Source organism: Anomaloglossus baeobatrachus, chromosome 9, assembly GCF_048569485.1.
Source record: "Anomaloglossus baeobatrachus isolate aAnoBae1 chromosome 9, aAnoBae1.hap1, whole genome shotgun sequence".
Taxonomy (NCBI): Eukaryota; Metazoa; Chordata; class Amphibia; order Anura; family Aromobatidae; genus Anomaloglossus; species Anomaloglossus baeobatrachus.
Genome location: NC_134361.1, coordinates 188768301 through 188784118, shown reverse-complemented (window position 1 = coordinate 188784118; position 15818 = coordinate 188768301). Strand labels below are relative to the sequence as shown.

General features: G+C 47.2%; 1 protein-coding gene across 2 annotated transcripts in view; it reads right to left on the bottom strand.

Moving 5' to 3' along the window:
• Positions 1-15818, bottom strand: part of ADGRD2 (adhesion G protein-coupled receptor D2) — a 322387-nt gene that overhangs the window by 273211 nt on the left and 33358 nt on the right. Inside the window, exons 2-3 of one of the 2 annotated variants that reach the window (XM_075324128.1) lie at positions 7321-7442; positions 5311-5377 (exon numbers count right to left, since the gene is read on the bottom strand). In XM_075324128.1, the coding sequence (XP_075180243.1) occupies positions 5311-5376 (66 nt within the window). In that variant the 5' untranslated portion in view covers position 5377; positions 7321-7442. The remainder of the gene's footprint in view (positions 1-5310; positions 5378-7320; positions 7443-15818) is intronic. The other variant, XM_075324127.1, reaches the window with a different exon arrangement.

Below are 15818 nucleotides of genomic sequence, written 5' to 3'. Positions count from 1 at the left end.
CCCGTTGTGGGATGATGTCATAAATTGTATGTGTGTTATTCTTTTTACATATTTTTCAGAAAATAAAACCGGTGTTGGACGGGCAGCCCGCGGACGGTCTGCATTTTGCTAAGGGGGAATGTGACGCCCTGGGCAAGCCAGGGGTCACAGGTCATCACATCACCACACCCTACACCCCAGTTAGGAACACCAAGGCTACCAAAATCCTGTTGCCTTCCTCCAGGGGCTGGTGTTCACACCAGGGGGTGGGCCAGGCGGTTGGCTCCGCCCACCGAGTTCACAGCCCTGGAGGCGGGAAAAACCAGGCAGTTTAGCTCAGGTAGAGCTTGAGTGAGGAACAGAGTGAAGATAGAGTTTGGGAGTGAAGCAGAAGGAAGTAGTAGTGGAGCTAAAGAGGAAAGCTGAAGTAACAGGAAAGGAATAAAAGTGAGAGTAGTAAAGCCTGAAGTTGGTCCGGCTGTGTGCCCCGGACAGTGACAGCAAGGTCAGCAGACGGCGGTGACAGTCTGCAGGGGGACTGCTCGGAGGTTGCTGGAAGGACCGCGGACGGGTAGTGACCCGGCGGTCTGGAGCAGTATACGAAGACCAGTCAGCACCAGGGCAGGGGCCTTTCGGATCCCGGCAAGGCTAGGAGTCGCCGTGAATTTGCCAAATCCGTCAGTGAAGGGGACGTCTTTCTCCAAACAACCAAGTCCCGATTGAAGGCAACAGTCCGACCGTTACAGAGAGACACCGCCACCGCCAGGGCACCAGTTTCTCAGGGCCAGCGTCTGCGGGCAAAGTAGGGCTCCTCCGGCCCATATCCAGGCCGGGGAGCGGGTTACCGGTGGGAACCCATCGCAACCATTATCAACATAGGTGCAGGACAGAGGGACCGTCACCGTCACCTACTGGGGAAAGCAAGTGCAGCCGTCCATGGGAACCGTCTTTCCAGCCGTGTGTTTTACCGAGAACTGTGTCATCGTCTCAGGCTGAGTGAGTACCACAGTGCCGCAAGGCACAGAGCTGCCCCCGCGTCCCTGCACCCCACCGAGCCCTGCATCACCCACCTCATCACCGGGCCCCGGGACAACAACCCCTACCCACGGAGGGGAGAACCAACAACTTTGCTGCTCCCTGTCATCAGTCCCCGGGATCCCCATACAGAGTAGCGGTGGTGGCAACAAATCACCACAACCGTGGGTGGCGTCACGGACAATAAACAATCCCCACACCCAAAAACCCCCTTTCACTCACGGGCGAGGAGCGCCGCTCGAGTCCCCGGGATCCGGCCCATCGCTCGAGCCACCGAGCAGCAGCAGCAGGCCGCAGCAGCCGCAGCGGCAACCGGACCCGAGTAGCAGTGGGAGAGCGCGGCGTCCCCTCCTCCGCCCGCGACAGATACTCAAAGGAAAAGTGGAAAATCAGATTAGAGGCGGATCCAACTTCAGTGAAAATGCCTTAAGGCAAGGAAATGAGGCTCAGTGGTGTGTGTGGCCTCCACGTGCCTGTATGACCTCCCTACAACGCCTGGGCATGCTCCTGATGAGGCGGCAGATGTTCTCCTAAGGGATCTTCTCCCAGACCTGGATTAAAGTATAAGTTAACTCCTGGTCGGTCCGTGATGCAATGTGGCATTGGTTGCTGGAACAAGTCAAGATGTCCCAGATGTGCTAGATTGGTTTTAGGTCTGGGGAATGGGCAGGCCAGTCCATAGCATCAATGCCTTTGTTATAGGGGGGTGATTTCAGCCCTACAAACCTCCCTGAAAGACCTGTGTTCTTTTATTGTGGGTGTACAATTGAATATATGTCATAGAGCAATTTATGTGACTGTTGCGGGGTTATGTCACAGTCCCACCAGCTACCGCTAGATGGCGTTGAGCTCCGAAAGTTGGTCTAGGAGCTTCAGATAGAAAGGGGCAGTGGTGGGGCTGCTAGGGCAAGTCAGATAGCCTGACCCACTGTTGCAGAAAAAGGAGGGAGATAGGAAAAAAGAGAGGAGTAGGAGAGAGGAGTAGGAGAGAGGAGGTAGAGGAAGAAGGTGTCTGTTGAGACAGAGCGGTTCTTGGTGGTACGATAGGGCGCCCCTGTGGCCAAGTGGTCTGACATGACTAGCACGAACGTGAAGCGTGGGGCCTAGTCTTAGGGACAAACACTGAATACAGTTGCTGGGGGCTCAGTACAGCCAGAATGCCAAAACCCATAGCGGGAAGTGCCGGTGTCCAAGAAGCCGGTGGGACTCTGTGCCAGCCATGTTAGGAGAAGTGGTATGGAAAGGTGTGTCCGGTTCTGTGATGAAACAGTTATATACAGTAAAGTTGAAGTGTTGTATGGAAGCCCGGCGTCCGATTTATTGGGACGAGAATCTACCACAAAAGGTAATGGAGCCACAGCCTCTAAGAGTATGTACTCGACTGTCTCCATCACACATCCAATCCCTTTTCCATATAGCGCATCGGCCATGGACACGAATACAATCCCTAGCCTCGGCAGATCCCTGACCGACCCTACACCATCATGCAGAAACTAGTGACACAATTGCGCCACATGAGGCCTAGCATTGTCATGCATCAGAAGGAACCCAGGGCCCACTGCACCTGCACAATGGGTCTGAGTATCTCATCCCGCTACTAAATGACAGTCAGGGTACTTCTGGCTAGCACATGGAGGGCCCACTGCCAAACTGGACCTGCTAGAGGATGTCACAGGCAGTAGAATGTTTTCCATGGTGTCTGCAGACTCTGTCACGTCTGTCACATGTGCTCAGTGTGAATCTGCTCTTATTCGTGAAGAGCACAAGGCGCCAATGTTGAAGCTACCAATCTTGGTGTTCTCTGGTAAATGCTAATCGCCCTTCATGGTGTTGGGCTGTAAGCAAAAGACCCACTTGTAGATGTCGGGCCCTCATGCCACCCTCATGGAGTCTGTTTCTGACAGCTTGAGCATACACATGGAAATTAGTGGCCTACTGGAGGTCATTTTGCAGGGCTCTAGCACTGCTTCTCCTGATGTTCCTAGCACAAAGGTGGAGGTAGCATCCTGCTGCTTTGGTTGCTTCCTTCCTATGACCCCCTCCACATCTCCTGATGAACTGGCCTGTCTCCTGGTATCTGCTCCCTACTCTGGACACTGTGCTGACAGACATAGCCACCCTTCTTGCCACAGCTCAAATTGATATGCCATCCTGGATGAGATGCACTAGTGTCGCGGGTGGTGGGGACGCCGCTGCGCTCGCTAACGCTCGGGTCCGGCGCTGCTGCGGCTGCTGCTCGGTGGCTCGAGCCGTGGGCCGGATCCGAGGACTCGAGCGGCGCTCCTCGCCGTTAGTGAAAGGGGTGGTTTGTTTGGGGATTTAGTCCGTGATGCCACCCACGGGTTGTGGTGAAGATGGGCACCACCGCTGCTGGTGACGGGGATCCCGGAAGCGATGGTAGGGAGCAGCTAAGATGTTGTTTTCCCCCTCCGTGGGTAGGGGTCGGTGGTCCCGGGGCCCGGTGGTTTGACGGGGAGGAAGGTTAGGTGAGGTGCAGGGTTGCGGGGACAGCGCGGCGCGGTGCCGGATGGCACGGGTGTACTCACTCAGCACTCCCCGGACAGGTGATGGCGGCTGTCTTTTCCTGCACCTTTGTGTACTGTTTTGAGTACAATGGGTCCCCAACGGTAGTCCGCTCCCCGGTGTATGGATGCCGGAGGAGACCGTTTGCCCACAGGCGCTGGCCCTTGGGTCTCTAGCCTTAGGCGGTAGCTGGATACCCTCACGGTGCGTACGGTTGCCTTCTAACGGGTCTTTGGCTGCTAGGAAACCCCTGGGGTTCCTGTTACACTCATATTTGACTGTTGACGGCGACTCCAAGCCTAGTCGGGGTCCGATGGCCCTGCCTGTGTGTGCTGGCTTCACTTCGCTCCCCGGTCGGTACCGGCGGGCCACCGCCCGACCCCGGTCCAACGGTTCCGCGTTGATTCACCACTCCTGCAGACGGCCACCACCGTCTGCCAACCTTGTTGTCAGTGCCTGGGCCACAAACCCAGAAACTCTCCACTTCACTCCTCTCACTTCAACCTCCTGAACTAAAACTGTCACTTTTCCCGCCTCCAGGCCTGTGAACTCCTCAGTGGGCGGGGCCAACCGCTTGGCTCCGCCCCACCTGGTGTGGACATCAGACCCTGGAGGGAGGCAACAAGGGTTTTGCGTTTGGCTAATGTTGCTGTCTAGTGGGGGTGGGGGTGTTTGTGTGTTACCTGTGACGACCTGGCTAGTCCAGGGCGCCACACTAGCTTAGCAACTTCTGTGGGTTGTAGACACCACGTCATGCTACCTCTAGGGGTGATAGGAAGGACAAAATGCAATTAACCAAAATAACAGCCAAAAAGGAGAAAACAGAGAAATGGTCTGTGGTCACCCCCTGCAGAACCACTCCTTTTTAGGGATTGTCTTGGTTATTGCCTATTATTTCTACCTGTTGTCTGTTCCATTTTCACAACAGCAGGGAAGTCAATTCACAATCAGTGTTGCTTCAAAACTGGACAGGTTGATTTCACAGAAGTATGATTAACTTACAGTTACATTGGGTTGTTTAAGTGAACCCATTTACATGCACAATGATAGGGGGGGTGGGCATGCATATGCTTGTTATCGCCATTCATTTACTCACGGCACTGGGTGTTCTTAATGCTGCTGAACAAGTGAAGATGTGAGACCACATCTAGTAGACATTTGATATAAAGCTGTGAAAGACCGGGGCCATCAGCCAAAAGACCGGGGCCATCAGCCAAAAGACCGGGGCCATCAGCCAAAAGACCGGGGCCATCAGCCAAAAGACCGGGGCCATCAGCCAAAAGACCGGGGCCATCAGCCAAAAGACCGGGGCCATCAGCCAAAAGACCGGGCACCGGGGCCATCAGCCAAAAGACCGGGCACCGGGGCCATCAGACAAAAGACCGGGCACCGGGGCCATCAGCCAAAAGACCGGGCACTGGGGCCATCAGCCAAAAGTCCGGGCACCGGGGCCATCAGCCAAAAGACCGGGCACCGGGGCCATCAGCCAAAAGACCGGGCACCGGGGCCAACAGCCAAAAGACCGGGGCCATCATCCAAAGATCAGACAAAGATCGGGGCGATCAGACAAAAATCACATTGATGAGTGAAATTTAAGTTCTTCCACAAGGATGCATTTTAGAGAAATACTTAGTTTAAGGTGGGAAAGGGATGCGCTGCTACAGAGGAGAAGGAGAACAATAATGTTCTGCTACCACCGAATAAGAGTTAGTAGAGGTTAATTGGGACGGATGGTGTTTACTTTTTCACTGAATATACTAACATCAAACTTACCATCAAGACATTGAATAGAATCTCCAGGATATCGACAATTGAAGAGATGAAGCCTCGTGATCTCATGCTTGGAAGAAGAAGAATATACAGATCAAAACATAGAAAATATAGTGACTTTACAATGAAAAAAATGCATTAAGAGATAAGGAATTTGGAGAATGTTAATGAAAACTTACTTCTCAAAGAATTGATATATTTACCATTCACACAATCATCCACTAGAGGAAATCACAGTCTAGTAAATGCAAGCCTGGAATGTTTGGGCTTCAGAATAAGGCCAGGTTGATGACCTACATTTCAATCACAGTATTCACTGTTCTTTCAAAGCATAAAATGCTAGAGACAGAAGGAATACTAAAGATATAGGTAGTAAAAGTGAAAGGCTATGTTCACATTTGCTTGGAGCATGCACCACTATTCTTGCCATCAACACAACAACACTTATAAGTTAATGGGTTCCATTGGGAACTCCTGAACTCTGATTCATGACTGTCTAATGGAAGCCACAATGCATATATGAGCAGAGTCATCACCACTTTATTTCAACAAGGCTATGCTCATGTTTACATTGGAAGATGTAGCTTTATTCTTACTGTCAATTTATCACCTATTAGAAGTCAAGGGGTCCATTGGGACAGTTGAATGGAGTCCTATGATAGTTGAAACAAGGCCACAACAAGGAGCTAGTAAAAAATGAATCCTAAAGCTACAGGTAGTTTTAGGCTATATTCACATTTGCATTCAAGCATACAGTGCTATTCTTCCTCACAAAAATTAAAAGTCAATGGGGTCTTCTGGGCTATGTTGGGATCTGTTGTCAGACTGTTGAATGGAATCCATAATCAATATGCAGGAGCCACATGCAATACAACCAATGGTATAAGTTGGACGAGCATATAGCACTGGCATCCCGGTCCCTGCACTGTTCTTTCCCCCTAACCCAGAAGTGATACCAAAGTCATTACCTCCTCGGCCTCCCAATGCGGATGTGCACATGTCGCATGGTCATCTGCACTCCCGCAAGTCCATCCTTGTACTGCAGTGTCCTCTGCTCACCTGCATGGCCACCCACATGTAGCGTGGTCCCCTACTCTCCCTCTTGACCATCCACGTGTAGTGTGTATCTGTTTGATGTTCTCCCGCACGGCCATCCTTGTGTTGTGTGGTCCTTTGCTCACCCATGTGTCGCGTAGTCCTCTACACCCATGTATTGCCATCCATGTTTAGTGTAGTCACTGGCTCGTTCCCCCATGAATGCCTATGTGTGTCGGTCTCCAGCTTCCGCCTAGTCCCCAGGTCCTGCGCATACCACGCAGGGTTTCCTGGTCTACAGCCTAGGGTACGAGAGCACACTTCCTGTCCCTTTAAGAGGATGTGTGCATCTTGCAATGATATCCCCAGCCTATCACTGGGAGGCACCAGTTATTTAAGGCTCCCTCCTCCTGATGGGAGGGGCCAGAGCAAGTCATTAGGATTTGATCCTACTACCTTTGTGTTGGTTCACCTTGTTTGCGCTGGTCTGCCTGTATCAAGCACCAGTCCTGCATGTAACCAGCTCTGAGCCTGTTTTGTCCGCCCGGTCTGTATCCCTGTGTCATTGTACGAACTTGTATCCTGCACCTGTCACCGATGTTCTCAAGGTGATGCCCTGGTGCCTGGAGACCTGGACCCTGCTGTCCTGTGCCCGATTACCCATGCTGGATGTGCTCTACCAGACTATCTGTGCTCCTGTTCCCGTCCAGTGCTGTGTGGTCCTCTGCTCACCTGCATGGCCACCTGTGTGTCCTGTGGTCCTCTGAGCCCCTACATTGCCGCCCACATTTAGTGCCATCCCCGACTCACTAAAACCCCCTTCTCCTCCCTACCAAACACCCCAGTCTCTGTCTCTGCTGCATCTGTCTCCAATGTTCTCAACACAATGTCCTGTGCCTGAAGACCTGGACCCTGATGACTGAACTGGAGTTCATCTTGATGTCCTGTGACCGATTACCCATGCCAGAGGTACTGTACCTGCCTGTATTTCTGCAGTCTGTGTTCCTATTTCTGCCCTGTTTGTCCGGCCAGTGCTCGTTCTGTCCGCGTCTATACCCCTGTCCTGCTCAGCCGGGGCACTCCTTGGGATTGTAGCATAGCTGCAGAAAAAACAATGAAAAAAAGACTAGTCGGAGTGGCACCTGGCATCTACTCCGTAGGCGCTTAGTCAAGCCCCTCCACTTCAGTGTAAACTATTGCCCCCTCTGTGATCCAGTGGGTCTACTCCCGCTTGTCGCCCCATCACCAGCAAGCATTACACAGCGCTGTTCTTGCCGTTAATGCAGTAATATCAATAATTTCCCAATTGACTCGATCGGGAGCTGTTGTACATCAGATGAATGGAATGCTTAACCATAATTTCATGCAATAAGACTGTTCACATTTGTGTTACGTGATCCCTTTATCCTACACAATCACCTCCTTAACAATAAAAAATGGTCATCCATAGCCGGAAGTAAATCTAGGAAGAAGAATGCCGCCAAAATCTTAACAAAAAAAACCCCATACACTCAGTTTTGTTTTTTTCAGATGGCTGATGTGCCAAATGTCTTCAGCAAAATCAAGCATGATTGACCACAAATTGCTAATGTCTTGGAATGCTCAAATGCGGTGGAAACCAGTCCTTACTCTTGGGCTTACTTTTTTTTTTTGTTTGGTTTTTTTTTCTGTGTTTTTAGTTTTTTTTTATTATCGCTAGTAAAAATTTTGCAGCTTCTTCGTCAATAAAAAAAAGACCATGTGAAAATGTAAAATCCATGGCCTGAAATACTGCGCTAAAAAGAGAAAAAAAAACCATCCCACATTGACTTCTAGCCAACATTTGGTCAAAGCATTTCTACGATGAATGGAACCAAATTTTCATTTGCAGACATTTCTGCATCACAATCTGCAGTGTGGGAATCTGCTACAACCAGGGGAGGAACGATTGCAGCCCCTGCTTCAGCTGGATGTGCGTCTGAGGCTGCACCTCCAGCTGAAATGCATCGCGGTGCAGAAACCAGTCGAGTCCATGCACTGCAATACACACTGCCGGACAAAAGCCGGCAGCTTTCATCTGTGTCCCAGTGACTGAGTGCTATTGCATAGCCATAGCACCGACACTGATGAAAGCTGATAGCCACCATGTGCTGGCTACACAGGAGGATGCTGCGCGATGTGGGAGCCACGGACAGTGAGTGCAATGTTGTTGTTTTTTGCATTAGACAGAACGGAGACATATTTCCTAGGATGGGGACATATATACCAGGAGGGAGACAGTAGATACCAGGAAGGGGACAGTATACACCAGGGGGGCCCAGCAGGGGGGCAGTAGATACCAAGAAGGGGACATTATATACCAGGAGGGCCCCAGTAGGGGGACAGTAGATACCAGGAGGGGCCCAGCAGAAGGACAGCATACACCAGGTGGTGAACAGTAAATACCAGGGGGTACAGTATATATCAAGAGGGCAACAGGAGGGGGACAGTAGACACCAAGAAAAGCACATTATATACCAGGAGGACCCCAGGAGGTGGACAGTAGATACCAGGAGGGGCCCAGCAGAAGGACAGCCTACACCAGGTGGTGAACAGTAAATACCAGGGGGTACAGTATATATCAAGAGGGCAACAGGAGGGGGACAGTAGACACCAAGAAAAGCACATTATATACCAGGAGGGCCCCAGGAGGTGGACAGTAGATACCAGGAGGGGCCCAACAGTGGGACAGCATACACCAGGTGGTGGACAGTAAATATCAGGGGGTACAGTATATACTTAGAGGGCAACAGGAGGGGGACAGTAGACACCAAGAAGGGGACATTATATACTAAGAGGGCCCCAGGAGGTGGACAGATACCAGGAGGGGCCCAAAAGGGGAACAGCATACACCAGGTGGTGGACAGTAAATACCAGGGGGTACAGTACATACAAAGAGGAAAACAAGAGAGGGACAGTAGACACCAGGAGGGGGGACAGTATATCATTATATACCAGGAGGGGTCCAGGATGGTGACATTTTTACCAGGATGAGGTTATATATACACACCGGGATGTGGGCTAGAATGGGGAACATATATTCTAGGATGGGGGACATATGCCAGGATAGGGGACATATTTACAAGGAAGGAGCCCAGGGAAAGGGACATTAGAACAGGGTGGGGGACATTACTACATAATTGGGGGGGGGGCAACTCGTATGTCTTTATAGGATTTAGAATGCTAAATATATTCATACATCTGACAAACAAAGAGGGGGCCCAGGTCCAAATTTTGCACCAGGGACTATTAAACTCTAGTTATGCCACTGGCTACAACAATCAGGGATCTATAAGGAATAACGTATACACTAGTATACCTATGTACATATATATTGAGATGTAAGCTCGGAATGTGTAAAATTAACAGAGGCTTGTGAAAAGAAAAAAAAGGCATGTCTGTCGCCGAATCATAAATCTTGCTCGCTGCTCTACTGGACGGCTCCTATCTCCCAGCAACCAGATGCCTTTTCCTTTACAGTGCAACAAAAGAAAAGAGCTAGTAAACAATACAAGCTCTTCGCTTACAATAGAGACGATCAGAATCACTCGACAACGTTACTGAGCAATTTAACACTCGCGTATTCCGTAAATGAGGCAAATTTAGATTCGTAAACGGTAGGCTCATTAGCCGCCTGGTATATGGAAAGGGTCAGGTAATGGGTTTAGTTTTAATACATGACGGAAGATCAGTTTCATATAAAATATTCATAAAAACACTAAATTGAAGAACAAAAAGTCTGTAAATAGACAATCATATGAACAAGCTCTATCACATTTCCTGCACATCTGTGATGCCAAATGGCTATTCTTTAGGGCTGAGCGGACCCGGACTGTAAAAGTCCGGATCCACGTGCTTTCAAGGATGGCCGGTGCCGGACCCGAGCCCGGGATTCCGGCTGCACGATCCGGATCCAGCACTGGGGAAATTAAAGGGAATATAAAGAAAACAAGAATTAAGCGAGAGATTCATACTTACGGTGACGTGGTGTCATGGTGGCAAACTACTTCCGTATTCACTTCCTGTACTGCGCAATAGGCTCATCGCATACACACAGCTTTCCCCGCTGTGATTGGTTACAGTCAGATGCGCCCCCAGCCTGTGACAGCGTCTGCCTACAGTCATTGCTCATCGCAGCTCAGTCATTGTCTGCACTCACAGCCGGCAGTCGTTCTCTATGGCCACTCGCTGTGAGATGTAGCAGAGCTGAAAGCGGCGTGGGACCTCGTGTGGATTACGCTGGACCTAAAGGGGTGTGTTGGGGGTTAATAAAGTGGTGAAGGAGGGTGTGTTTTTGTATTTTATTGCAAAGAAAGGATTTTTTTCTCTGTGTCTGTTTATTTACTTTCATTTATAGGTTAGTGATGCAGGTATCTCAGACGCCTGTGCCATCACTAACCTAGGGTTTTATAGCAGCTGTGCGCTGTTATTAACCCCTCATTAACCCGATTGCCACCGCACCAGTTAAAAACGGGAAGAGACGGTAAAGCACTGGGATTGTCACATCCATTGGATGCAGCAATACCGGTCGGCTGCGGGATGAGAATACCATTCACCTGCTGGCTTTATCTTTGCTGGGAATGAAAATTTGGCGGGGACCGCACGTTATTTTCTTTTTAAAATGAGTTATTTAAATAAAACAGAAAAAAAAGTCGCATGCTGTTTCTCTTAGGCCGGAGTCACACTTGCAAGGGACTCGCACGAGTCTGACATCACATCACCCGCACACTCTACTGACAGGAGCGGGCCGTATGTGTTTCTTAGTACATGCACGCTCATGTTCAGAGAGTGGCTGGCTGTGGCGGGTGATGTCATGCCAGTCTCGCATGCATCTGACATTGCATCACCCGACACAGCAGCACACTCTCCTAACAGGAGCGGGCCGCATGTGTTTCTATGTTCAGGCACGCTCACCATACCGACCCGTAATTACTTGCACTGCTTTCCCCACCCACCAGCCGTCCTGGTGCCTGGGATTGGTTGCAGTCAGCTGCCACTCAGGGTGGGGGGTGTCTGACTGCAGCAAATTACACGTGCCGTGTGGGCGGGCAAAGCAGTGAATATTCAATTGTCGGATCTGGAAGGGAAAGCATGACCTGAAAAGAGTGTGCCGCCATGACAAAGCATTGGTGAGTACACCGTACGTGCTCCAACCCCCCTATCCCTTCTACCAATGTTTTTAATCTCTGGATTCTGGTCCCTATAGACTTGTATGGGTACCGGATTCCGGAGCAGAACAGATTTTGTTTTATTGAACCTCGACCCGCCGGTCCCGGTTTTTGGCGAGTCCGAGCAGCTCTACTATTCTTCAGTCATTTCATTTAAAATGTGTGTTATTTCAGGTGACTGTAGTATACACTGTATATTTATCAGGAATAGCACAGATTGGCCGTTATACATTTGTATCTTTCACTAGTTTTCCGCTTTGTTGACTTTTTCGCATTGTTAGTTGCCTCTAAGCTGGTGGGTTGAGACTGTCTACCGTGTTGTCTCCCAAGCACTCCATACAGAGACCTGAGTAATTCTGGATCTCCCTGTTGGGTATCCTCGGAAGAAGCAGCTGCATGGAGGATATTATACAACACTACTAAGCAGTGTAGCTGTGAATCCAGCTCTGTTGTGAAAGTGTCCTTGTAAAGAAATGACATCCAAACCTTTATGCTACAAGCCCATGCCTCAGTTTTATAGAAATCGGTCATTTTTTTGTACAAAGCGCAGGAGGCCCCGAAATATGGATCTGCGCATGCGTCATATGGGAACAGAAAGGAATTTAGTCAGCTTACCGGATAGTAATGAAGTCCATTTCAGCGGATTCTGGTAGTGCCAGCAGGAAACACAGAAGAAGCAAAGGGTCCAGCAATCGAATCTTCATAAAAACAGTCTTTTATTCCCCCCAAAAAAATAAAAAAAAAACAAAAAACAAAACAGTTGAACATAGTAGATGGATTTTTTAAAGAATTAGTAGGGACAACATAATCAAACGTTTTTCGGACTGAATCCTTTAGCGATACAAAGGCTAAAGACTCTGTCCGAAACAAGTTTGTTTAATTATGTTGTCCTTAGAAGGAATTATAAAAAAATTTAGTAAGGACAACAAAAACAAACGTGTTTCAGAATGAGTCCTTAGTCCAAAACGCATTTATGTTCTCCTTATAATTCCTTCTACTAAGGACGACAAACTCATTTTGGACTGAGTCCTTAATCTTTTTATGACTAAGAACTCTTATGATTCAGGGACCGAGGAGGATCAAAAAATGCAGAATCCAAAATAGTAACAGAGTGGCTGGAACCTTAACGGACTGCAGATCTAATCCTGACACACAACTAGAAGTAGCCGTGGGACAAGCCTATGATGACCTAGTCGTCTCGACACAGCCGGAGAACTAAAAATTCTAACAGATAAAAATATAAGAAAGCTAATCTACCTCAGAGCAGTCCCCAAAAATAGATAAGATAGCCCCCCCACATGTAAAGACTACGGTGATATAGAAAACCACAATACAAAGCCAGAATACAAAGCCAGAAAAGACAGATTCAGCAAAGGTGAGACCCAAACTATCTTTATTGACAAGAATAGGAAGGAGCAATGTCTGCAACCGTAAAAACCCTAATACCAGCCCTTCTGGTATGGAGAAATCCTGAGGTCACACAACCTCTCCCCCACTAAATCAGCACTCAAATGTTACTGGGATCTAAAAACACTAATGCAGATAAGGGACTGAATTAATACCGAGCATGACAAACACAATACCTTGCAGAATCATGGAGATAAGTATACAGACACTCCCAGCAGGGAATGATCCATTCTACCAAGAAGTCCACACAGACAAAATAGGAATCAAGCATAGTATCAAAGCAGAAAAAAACAACAAGAAAGTGGAAAACAAACAGCAGTAGTACAAAGACCACTTATCTGAGAGGAGTTCTGGCTGTGAGCAGGGCTGGTTAAAGAATGTCCTTAACACAGAGGAGACCATTGAGCACCAGCAAGTAACAAGAGAAAACTACTCCATTGTATAGTCCCAGACTGACCCTGATTGCCAGTCCTCTGCAGGTGTGTGACTTTCATTCCACAAATCAACTGCACCGCCAGCACTGACCACAAGAGGGAGCCCCAAACTGGAACACATATTCACAACAGGACTCAGTACGAAACGCATTGATGTTCTCCTTAGAAGGAATTATAAAAAAAAGTTAGTAAGGAGAACAAAAAAGCGTTTCGGACTGAGTCCTTTGTCATACAAAGATTAAGGACTCAGTTTGAGACGCGTTTGATTATGTTGTCCTTACTATTTTCTTTTTTTATAAATCCTTCTAAGGACACAATTAAACAAATGAGTTTCAGACACTGAGTTATTAGTCTTTGTTTGACTAAGGACTCAGTCCAAAACGCATTTATGTTCTCCTTAGAAGGAATTATAAAAAAAATTAGTAAGGGGAAGAAACACGTTTCAGGCTGAGTCCTTAGTCATACAAGTCATACAAAGATTAAGAACTCAGTTTGAAACGCGTTAATGTTGTCCTTACTAATTTTTTTATAATTCCTTCTACTAAGGACAAAATCATTAAACAAGCTGCAAACTGAGTTCCTAATCTTTGTTTGACTAAGGACTCAGTCCGAAAGGTGTTTCTTTATGTTGTCTTTACTAATTCTTTAGCTTGTCCTTAGTAGTAGGAATTAAATAAACATGTTTCGGACTTAGTTCTTAATCTTTGTATGACTAAAGATGTAGTCCAAAATGCGTTTATGTTCTCCTTAGAAGGAATTATAAAAAAAAAAAAATATAGTAAGGAGAACATAAAACAGGTTTCAGGCTGAGTACTTAGTCATACAAAAATTAAGGACTCAGTCCTAAATGCATTTGTTTAATTATGTTGTCCGTAGAAGGTATTATAAAAAGAATTGTAGGGACAACATAAACGCATTTTGAACTGAGTACTTAGTCATGCAAAGAATACTCAGTCTGAAACGCGTTTATGTTGTGCTTCGAAGGAATTAAAACAATTAGTAAAGACTAAGGACACTTGTTTAAATCCTTCTAAGATCATCATAATTAAAAAAAATTAGTAATGACAACATATCAAATGCGTTTTGGGGTGAGTCCTTAAGCTTTGTATGACTAAAGACTCAGTCCAAAATGCATTTATATTCTCCTTAGAAGGAACTATAAAAAAAAGTTAGTGAGGAGAACAAACGCATTTCGGATTGAGTCCTTAGTCATACAAAGATTAAGGACTCAGTCCAAAACACGTTTATAATTCCTTCTATGAAGAACATAGTTAAAAATTAGTAATGACAATCTAGTCCGAAATGCGTTTGATATGTTGTCATTACTATTTTATTTTTTTAACTATGTTATTCTTAGTAGAAGGAATTATAAACAAACTCGTTTTGGACTGAGTCCTTAATCTTTGTATGACTAAAGATTCGGTCCAAAATGTGTTTGTTCTCCTTAGAAGGAAATATAAAAAAGTTAGTAAGGAGAACATAAACGCATTTCGGATGGAGTCCTTAGTCATACAAAGATTAAGCACAGAGTCCAAAATGTGTTTGTTTAATGTTGTCCTTAGAAGGAATTATAAAAAAATTAAGGACAACATAATCAAACATGTTTCAGACAGTCCTTAGACTGACTAGGGACTCAGTCTGAAACGCGTTTGTTGTCCTTATTAATTTTTTACTATGTTGTCCTTAAATGGAATTTTAAACAAACGCGTATAGGACTGAGTCCTTAATCTTTGTACGATTAAGGACTTAGTCCGAAATGCGTTTGATTATGTTGTCCTTCCTATTTTTTTATAATTCCTTTTAATGACAACATAATTAAACAAATGCATGTCGGACTGAGTCCTTAATCTTTGTATGGCTAAGGACTCAGTCCGAAATGCGTTTATGTTCTTACTAATTTTTTTATAATTTCTTCTAAGGCGAACAAACGCATTTTGGACTAAGTCCTTAGTCATACAAAGACTAAGGACTGTCTTAAACGCGTTTGATTAGGTTGTCCTTACTAATTTATTGTTTTATAATTAGTGATGAGCGAGCATGCTTGTCACTACTCGGTACTCGCACGAGTATCACTGTACTCGGGCTGCTCGGCGGGGACCGAGTAATCTCGCGATACTCGTGCTTTACTCGTGGTCTTCATTTCTGCATGTTGGCGCTCTTTTGAGAGCCAGCCCTCATGCAGGGATTGGCTGGCAGACCACTGCAATGCCACAGCCCTGTTAGTTGTGGAATTGCAGTGATTGGCCGGCCTGCACAGCGTCACCGAGCCTTTATATCGGCCGGCGCGCTGTGCTCTGCTCACAGCTATTCTGACAGTGAGTGTAGGGAGAGTGTCGCTGATTCAGGGAAAGCTTTGCGGCCCTTTATAGCTTTTTCAGTTGCAGGGCTGCAAACAGTGTGACCAAAAGTCCTTCTCAGGACTATTCTAGTTGTATACAGGCAGGCAGGG